This window comes from Nerophis ophidion, linkage group LG01 (assembly GCF_033978795.1).
Source record: "Nerophis ophidion isolate RoL-2023_Sa linkage group LG01, RoL_Noph_v1.0, whole genome shotgun sequence".
NCBI classification, from domain to species: domain Eukaryota; kingdom Metazoa; phylum Chordata; class Actinopteri; order Syngnathiformes; family Syngnathidae; genus Nerophis; species Nerophis ophidion.
The window spans coordinates 22,155,505-22,165,403 of NC_084611.1; the positions used below are offsets into that span (position 1 = coordinate 22,155,505).

Here is a 9,899-nt window from a genome sequence, read left to right on the forward strand (position 1 = left end):
CTTGTCAACCAGCAGGTTTCGGTGAGAAAATTGTGGTTAAAACGTCGCCACTTAGGGGATATCAGCTGAGCTTGTGCCTCCCGTACAGCTGCCGTCGACTTCCCCGAGACACTGTGCGTCAGCACCTGGCCGTGGACGTACACTTCCGACTATCAGGTACTGTTAAACTCACTAAAACACTAGCAACACAATAGAAAGATAAGGAATTTTCCAGAATTATTCTAGTAAATATCTCTAAAAACATATGAATCCGTCTCAATGCAAAGCGATTGCAATCATGTTTTTGTGTTTTTTGTTTTTTTTCTAGTCCGTCGCTATCAATATCCTCAAACACGAATGTTTCATCCTCGATCAAATTAATGGGGAAATTGTCATTTTCTCGGTCCGAATAGCTGTTTTTGTTGGAGGCTCCCATTAAAATTAATGTGAATATATGATGAGCCATCAACATGTGACGTCATCTTCTGCGACTTCCGGTAGAGGCAGAGCTTTACTCCAGTTGCGAACTTTATCGTGGATGTTCTCTACTAAATCTTTTCAGCAAAAATATGGCAATATCGCAAAATGATCAAGTATGACACATAGAATGGACCTGCTATCCCCGTTTAAATGAGAAAATCTAATTTCAATAGGCCTTTAAAGGAAGAACATTATCACCAGACCTATGTAAGCGTCAATATATACTTTGATGTTGCAAAAAAAGACCATATATTTTTTAACAGATTTCCGAACTCTAAATGGGTGTATTTTGGCAAATTAAACGCCTTTCTGTTTATGCCTCTCTGAGCGACGACGTCAGAACGTGACGTCACATCGGTACTCAACGCCATTATTCCCTACCACATCACACGCATCGAGTCAAATCTGCTCTGTTATTTTCCGTTTTTTCGACTATTTTGCGATACCTTGGAGACATCATGCCTCGTCGGTGTGTTGTCGGAGGGTGTAACAACACGATCAGGGACGGATTCAAGTTGATTTACGTAGAATGTGCATCGATTAGCACGGCATGCTAATCGATGCTAACATGCTATTTAGGCTAGCTGTGTGTACATATTGCAGCATTATCCCTCATTTGTAGCTATATTTACATCCAGCCTTTCCCTTCATCCACCTTTAATGTCAAACAAACAAATACCAGTCGACGGATTTAAGTTGTTCCAGTGTCAAGAGATGCGAAAGTCCCTCGTTTGTTTTTTACCGGCGATGCTACGACAGAGGTGGCACAGAGATGACAAGAATTTCTGAATATCCTGCGACACTCAAAGCAGATGCTTTTCCAACGATAAAGTCAACGAAACCACAAAGGTGAGTGTTGTTGATTTTATTGACTTATGTGCTAATCAGACATATTTGGTCGCGGCATGACTGCCAGCTAATCGATGCTAACATGCTATTTAGGATACCTGTATGTACATTTGAAACTATATTTACATCCAGCGTTTCCTTCCACCCACATTTAATGCAAAACAAACACTTATCAATCGACGGATTTAAGTTGCTCCAGTGTCAATACGAAAGTCATGATCGTTTGGTGTGCACATTTTACCGGCGATGCTAAGACAGACATGCATGGTCGAATAGCGTCAATAGCTATTCGCTCAATAGCTTCAGTTTCTTCTTCAATTTCGTTTTTGCTATCTGCCTCCAAACTCCAACCGTCCGTTTCAATACATGCTTAATCTGTTAAATCGCTTAAAGGCCTACTGAAATGAGATTTTCTTATTTAAACGGGGATAGCAGGTCCATTCTATGTGTCATACTTGATCATTTCGCGATATTGCCATATTTTTGCTGAAAGGATTTAGTAGAGAACATCCACGATACAGTTCGTAACTGTCGGTGCAAAGAGAAAAGCCCTGCCTCTACCGGAAGTCGCAGACGATGACGTCACATGTTGATGGCTCCTCACATATTTACATTGATTTTAATGGGAGCATGCAACAAACAGTGCTATTCGGACCGAGAAAACGACAATTTCCCCATTAATTTGAGCGAGGATGAAACATTCGTGTTTGAGGATATTGATAGCGACGGACTAGAAAAAAAAAAAAAAGTTAAAAAAAAAAAACGCCATTGCATTGGGAAGGATTCCAATGTTTTTAAACACATTTACTAGGGTAATTCTTGGAAATCCCTTATCTTTTTATTGTGTTGCTAGTGTTTTAGTGAGATTAATATTACCTGATAGTCGGAAGGGTGTGTCCACAGGTGTCTTGACGCACAGTGTCTCAGGGAAGTCACGAAGCTGCAGCAGGACGGAAGCTCCGCTGATATCCGGTAAGAAGCGACTTTTTAACCCCAATTTTCTCACCGAAACCTGTTAGTTGACATTTGGTCTGGATTAATGTCTGCTTGACCGCGCTGTGATCCATAGTCAATTTTCACCTCCAGGAATTTTAAACAAGTAATCACCGTGTGCTTGTGTGGCTAAAGGCTAAAGCTTCCCAACTCTATCTTTCTACTGTGACTTCTCCAATATTAATTTAACAAATTGCAAAAGATTCAGCAACACAGATCTCCAAAATACTGTGTAATTAAGCCGTTAAAGCAGACGACTTTTAGCTGAATGTGTGCGCAGTGCTCATACTTCCTGAAACCCCGTGACGTCTTGCGTACACGTCATCATTACACGACGTTTCAAAGACGAAACTCCCGGGAAATTTAAAATTGTAATTTAGTAAACTAATTAGGCCGTATTGGCAGGTGTTGCAATGTTAATATTTCATCATTGATATATAAACTATTAGACTGCGTGGTGGGTTGTAGTGGGTTTCAGTAGGCCTTTAAGCCGCTGAAATCGGAGTCTGAATCCGAGATAATGTCGCTATATCTTGCTGTGCTATTCGCCATTGTTTGTATTGGAATCGCTATGTGACGTCACAGGGAAATGGACAGTGGCTTAGGCCAGTGGTTCTCAACATTTTTTTAATTTAAGTACCCCCTAATCAGAGCAAAGCATTTTTGGTTGAAAAGAAGAGATAAAGAAGCAAAATACAGCACTATGTCATCAGTTTCTGATTTATTAAATTGTATAACAGTGCAAAATATTGGTCATTTGTAGTGGTCATGCTTGAACTATTTGGAAAAAAAGATATAAAAATAACTGAAAACGTGTTGAAAAATAAACAAGTGGTCTAATTATAAATAAAGATTTCTACACATACAAGTAATCATCAACTTAAAGTGCCCTCTTTGGGGATTGTAATAGAGATCCATCTGGTTCATGAACTTAATTCTAAACATTTCTTCACAAAAAAGAAATCTTTAACATCAATATTCATGGAACATGTCCACAAAAATCTAGCTGTCAACACTGAATATTGCATTGTTGCATTTCTTTTCACAGTTTATGAACTTATATTCATATTTTGTTGAAATATTATTCCATCCATCCATCCATCCATTTCCTACCGCTTATTCCCTTTGGGGTTGCGGGGGACGCTGGTGCCTATCTCAGCTACAATTGGGCAGAAGGCAGGGTTGAAGTATTATTCAATAAATATATTTATAAAGGATTTTTGAATTGTTGCTATTTTTAGAATATTTTTGAAAAATCTCACGTACCCCTTGGCATACCTTCAAGTACCCCCAGGGGTACGCGTACCCCTATTTGAGAACCACTGGCTTAGGCAAATAGCGAAAATCAAGCACTTTAAAGGGGAACATTATCACCAGACCTATGTAAGCGTTAATATATACCTTAATGTTGCAGAAAAAAGACCATATCATTTTTTAACCGATTTCCGAACTCTAAATGGGTGAATTTTGGCGAATTAAACGCCTTTCTGTTTATGCCTCTCAGAGCGATGACGTCAGTACGTGACGCTGCCGAGGTAAGAAAGGCGCCATTTTCATTTTTTCAAACATACAAACACCGGGTCTCAGCTCTGTTATTTTCCGTTTTTTCGACTATTTTCTGGAACCTTGGAGACATTATGCCTCGTCGGTGTGTTGTCGGAGGGTGTAACAACACTAACAGGGAGGGATTCAAGTTGCACCACTGGCCCGAAGATGCGAAAGTGTCTGCCGCCAGACCCCCATTGAATGTGCCCGAGTGTCTGCACATTTTACCGGCGATGACAGACATGGCACAGAGATGGATAACCTGCAGATTCATTTGGAACGATAAAGTCAACTAAATCACAAAGGTGAGTTTTGTTGATGTTGTTGACTTATGTGCTAATCAGACATATTTGGTCGCGGCGTGACTGCCAGCTAATCGATGCTAACATGCTATTTAGGCTAGCTATATGTACATTTGAAACTGTATTACGTTTCCTTCCACCCACATTTAATGCGAAAAAAACACTTACCAATCGACGGATTTAAGTTGCTCCAGTGTCACGAGATGCGAAAATCCGGATCGTTTGGTCCGCACATTTTACCGGCGCTGCTAACGCAGCTATTCGGCCATGCTATGGGCCACTTCATTAAGTACACCCATGCTATGGCCGAAAAGCGTCAATAGCTATTCGCTCAATAGCTTCAGTTTCTTCTTCAACTTCATTTTCACTATCTGCCTCCATACTCCAACCATCCGTTTCAATTATGCGTAATCTGTTGAATCGCTTAAGCCGCTGAAATCAGAGTCTGAATCCGAGCTAATGTCGCTATATCTTGCTGTGCTATTCGCCATTGTTTGTTTTCATTGGCAGCACTGTATGACGTCACACTAGGAAAATAGACAGTGGCTTCGAGAGAGCGAAAATCAAGCACTTTAAAGCTTTTTTTAAGGATATTCCGGGACGGGAAAAATTTTAAAAAAAACTTCAACAAATAAAATAAGCCACTGAGAACTGATTTTTCTTGGTTTTAACCCTTTTGAAATTGTGATAATGTTCACCTTTAAAGCTTTTTTTAGGGATATTGCAGGACGGGTAAAATTTTGAAAAAAACTTCTTAAAATAAAATAAGCCACTGGGAACTGATTTTTATTGGTTTTAACCCTTCTGAAATTGTGATAATGTTCCCCTTTAAGTGGGAGAACTTGCACAATCGGTGGCTGACTAAATACTTTTTTGCCCCACTGTATATGATGCCAAGCTATAAAGGAAATACATGGATGGACCCTGATGAGACCCTGCCCCAAGTGGAAGAGTTCAAGTACCTAGGAGTCTTGTTCACGTGTGGGGGAAGAGTGGATCGTGAGATCGACAGACGGATCGGTGCGGCGTCTTCAGTAATGCGGACGTTGTATCGATTTGTTGTGGTGACGAAGGAGCTAAGCCGGAAGGCAAAGCTCTCAATTTACTGGTCGATCTACGTTCCCATTCTCACCTATGGTCGTGAGCTTTGGGTCATGACCAAAAGGATAAGATCACGGGTACAAGCGGCCGAAATGAGTTTCCTCCGCCAGGTGGCGGGGCTCTTTCTTAGAGATAGGGTGAGAAGCTGTGTCATCCGGGAGGAGCTCCAAGTAAAGCCGCTGCTCCTCCACATCGAGAGGATCCAGATGAGGTGGCTCGGGCATCTGGTCAGGATGCCACCCGAACGCCTCCCTAGGGAGGTGTTTAGGGCACGTCCAAACGGTAGGAGGCCACGGGGAAGACCCAGGACACGTTGGGAACACTATGTCTCCCGGCTGGCCTGGGAACGCCTCAGGATCCCCCGGGAAGAGCTAAACTAAGTGGCTGGGGAGAGGGAAGTCTGGGCTTCCCTACTTAGGCTGCTACCCCCGCGACCCGACCTCGGATAAGCGGAAGATGATGGATGGATGGATGGATGGACATTTTTAACATAAAATGCCTCATTCCGTGATCCCTATGCTAGGATTTGGTTGCTAGTGCTTCCAAGCTGGTTAAGATACTGCTGGAGGACATGGCAACAACATTTGAAGACCATTCATGTATCAGCTAGAGGGCGAACAGCTGAGCCCGGTCGCCGGCAAGTGTCAAAACATGGCAAGTGTCTGCACTGACGTCCGCAGTGCAAATGACAGGCGGCGTTCGTTTGTGTTATTTCCACCACACGACGCAGGTAAAGAAAAACACGCCGTGGGTTTGCAGTGTTCAATTTCTCCAAGTCATCCTTGGCTAAAGCAGGCCTGTGGCTATATTGAGCAACAGCCCGCAGCGCTCTTTTTACATTCCCATTTAGAAGCGCCGTGCAATGCCTGTGTGCACACACAAGGGCGAGGAAGTCCAGCAAAAAGAATTAAATTAAATTTAAAAAAAAGACGTGAATAAAACATTTCGTGAAGCAATTTCTCCTTACCTGCAGATGTTCTTGGAATCGTATAGGCAGTATCTGGGCCATTCTGGACGTTTTTGTTTTTTTTGCTACGAGTGTCCTCTACTAGGAAGGAAAGGGGAAAAGGGGGGGCCAACAAGGAGGCTTTTGAGGTGCTCTTGTTTAGTGTAAATCCCAAAATGTCCCCAAAAGTGGAATAAGATGGCCTTGGAGGAGATACGCGAGTGGACAGGTTGACGTCTCACTCTCCACCCGCTACTAATCTTCCCATTCACTGCCCTCCCACGTCACTTCGGAAGGCACAAGAAGCAAATCCGCCGAGAAAACTAGTCCACGACTGAGCTAATCACACTCGTGTGTGTCTGTGACAGCTTCTTTTTTTTTGTAACTGTGGGATGAAATATACAATTGGAAGCAATCCTAGAAATAAAAGCCCCCAAAATGGACTGTCAGAAGTTTAGGGGTGGGTTTTCTCACGACTGTCAATGCCAAAAAGAGCAGATGCGCGGTGTGTATCCTTCCGCTTCATACTAACTTTGATCTTTACACACAGACACCAAATTGTCGTTTTAAAGGCAAATTACGCTACATTAATCAGTGTATAATAAACAAATAAATAAAAAGTATAGCAAATATATTACTGACGTTTGAGACAGATAGCTTACTTACTAACCAAAATGCTTCCGGTTATTAGCTTTATGGTTAAGGTGGGCGTGGCTTATAATTACCCATTCTTATTTAGCCTAAGGCAGTGTTTTTCAACCTTTTTTGAGCCAAGGCACATTTTTTGCTTCGAAAAATTCCGTAGGCACACCACCAGCAGAAATCATTAAAATACAAAACTCAGTTGACAATAATAAGTTGTTGTCGCAATTGTTGGATGACTTTAACGCAGGGGTCACCAACGCGGTGCCCGCGGGCACCAGGTAGCCCGTAAGGACCAGATGAGTCGCCCGCTGGCCTGTTCTAAAAATAGCTCAAATAGCAGCACTTACCAGTGAGCTGCCTCTATCTTTTAAATTGTATTTATTTACTAGCAAGCGGGTCTCGCTTTGCTCAACATTTTTGATTCTAAGAGAGACAAAACTCAAATAGAATTTGAAAATCCAAGAAAATATTCTAAAGACTTGGTCTTCACTTGTTTAAATAAATTTATTTATTTTTTTACTTTGCTTCTTATAACTTTCAGAAAGACAATTTTAGAGAAAAAATACAATCTTAAAAATGATTTTAGGATTTTTAAACACATATACCTTTTTACCTTTCAAATTCCTTCCTCTTCTTTCCTGACAATTTAAATCAATGTTCAAGTAATTTTTTTATTGAAAAGAATAATAAATACATTTTAATTACATTTTTAATTTTAGCTTCTGTTTTTTCGACAAAGAATATTTGTGAAATATTTCTTCAAACTTATGATTAAAATTCAAAAAATTATTCTGGCAAATCTAGAAAATCTGTAGAATCAAATTTAAATCTTATTTCAAAAGTGGATTTTAGCCTATTTAAAACATGTCATCAAAATTCTAAAATTAATCTTTATCAAGAAAAATTATTAATGATGTTCCATAAATTCTATTTTTTATTTTTTCAAAAATATTCGAATTAGCTAGTTTTTGACTTCATTTTTTTTTTCGGTTGAATTTTGAATTTTAAAGAGTCAAAATTGAAGATAAACTGTTTCAAAATTTAATTTAATTTTTTTCGTGTTTCTTCTATTCTAAACCGTTTGATTAGGTGTTTTTTTCATCATTTATTCTCTACAAAAAAAACGTACGTAAAAGGGAAAAAAATGTAAGACGGAATGACAGACAGAAACACCCATTTTTTATATATATAGATGTATTTATTAAAGGTAAATTGAGCAAATTGGCTATTTCTGGCAATGTATTTAAGTGTGTATCAAACTGGTAGCCCTTCGCATTAATCAGTACCCAAGAAATAGCTCTTGGTTTTTAAAAGGTTGGTGAATCCTGCTTTTACGCATAACCAAGCATGCATCAATATAGCTCTTGTCTCAAAGTAGGTGTACTGTCACCACCTGTCACATCACACCCTGACTTATTTCGACTTGTTTTCTGTTTTCATGTGTGTAGTGTTTTACTTCTTGTCTTGCGCTCCTATTTTGGTGGCTTTTTCTCTTTTTTTGTTATTTTCCTGTAGCAGTTTCATGTCTTCCATTGAGCGATATTTCCCCCATCTACTTTGTTTCAGCAATCAAGAATATTTTATTGTTTTTATCCTTCTTTGTGGGGACATTGTTGATTGTCATGTCATGTTGGGATTTACATTGTGGATGCCGTCTTTGTTCCACAGTAAGTATTTGCTGTCGTCCAGCATTCTGTTTTTGTTTACTTTGTTCAGTCTTAGTTTCGTTCTTCATAGCCTTCCCTAAGCTTCAATGCGTTTTTTTAGGGGGACTCGTCTTTTGCTTATTTTTGGTTTAAGCATAAGACACCTTTTTACCTTCACGCTGCCTTCCGCTGTTTACGAAATCTACAAAGCAATTATCTATCTGCTGCCACCTACTGATATGGAAGAGTATTACATGGTTACTCTGCCGAGCTCTAGACAGCACCGACCACTCAACAACAACGCATCAATTGCCGACTATAATTACTGGTTTGCAAAAAAATTGTTTTTAACCCAAATAGGTGAAATTAGATAATCTCCCACGGCACACCAGACTGCGTCTCACGGCACACTAGAAACTCCACCAGGTCGTCGTACCTTATTTTCAGTTTGTTGGTGTTTTCTTGTGTGTAGTGCTTTAGTTCTTGTCTTGCACTGTTATTTTGGTGGCCCTTCCTGTTTTGTTGATGTTTTCCTGTAGCAGTTTCCTGTCTCCCATTGATCGCTATTCCCCGCACCTGCTTTGTGTTAGCAAGCAAGACTATTTAAGTTGTTGCCATCCTTCTTTGTGAGGACATTGTTGATTGCCAAGTCATGTGCAGGTGTAATTTGTGGACACCGTCTCTGCTCCACATGCTGCAAGTTTTTGCTGTCGTCCAGCATTCTGTTTCTGTTTACTTTGTAGCCAGTTCAGTTTTACTTTCATTTTGCATAGCCATCCCTATGCTTCAATGCCTTTTCCTTTCCCTTTTGCGCATTTTTGGTTTAAGCGTTACATACCTTTTCACCTTTTGCAAATTGGGTTCACGACAAACCGTCCTCATCTCACCCGGCACATTCCGACTTTTACAAAGCAATTAGCTACCTGCTGCCACCTACTGACACGGAGTATTAAATGGTTACCCTACCGAGCTCCACACAGCACAGACATTAAGGAACAGCAAATTAGTTGCGGGTTATAATTCTAAACTTGCAAAAAAAAATTTGGGGACCAATTAGGTGGAGTTGCATCATTTCCCACTGCACACCAGACAATATCTCAACACCGGCTTACGGGGCACAATTTATTGTGACCTGAGAATTCCGCCTGGTGGCTTGTTATCTGCCTGGCAACAAGCGTCCATGCAAATAAAGCGTTAATTTATATTTTTGAGTTATTTATATTTTTGAGTAATCATAATCCCTGAATGCAGCTGAGATAGGCTCCAGCACCCCCCGCGGCCCCAAAAAGGACAAGTGGTAGAAAATGGATGGATGGATGGATGGATGGATGGATAAGCCATCCATTAGTTTTTATCCAGTTGCAGGTCATAGTGGACACCCCACGCAGTCCAGCCATGCACACGTATTCATTT

The 9,899-nt window shown here is 40.5% G+C and overlaps 1 protein-coding gene across 3 annotated transcripts in view; it reads right to left on the reverse strand.

Annotated features, from left to right (window-relative positions):
• cltcl1 (clathrin, heavy chain-like 1) overlaps positions 1 to 6,487 on the reverse strand; it is a 73,877-nt gene extending 67,390 nt beyond the window's left edge. For all 3 annotated transcript variants that reach the window (XM_061898347.1, XM_061898339.1, XM_061898330.1), the window contains exon 1: positions 6,217 to 6,487. In XM_061898347.1, coding sequence (XP_061754331.1) covers positions 6,217 to 6,258 — 42 coding nt within the window. In that variant the 5' untranslated portion in view covers positions 6,259 to 6,487. The remainder of the gene's footprint in view (positions 1 to 6,216) is intronic.
• Positions 6,488 to 9,899: the final 3,412 nt, after the last annotated feature.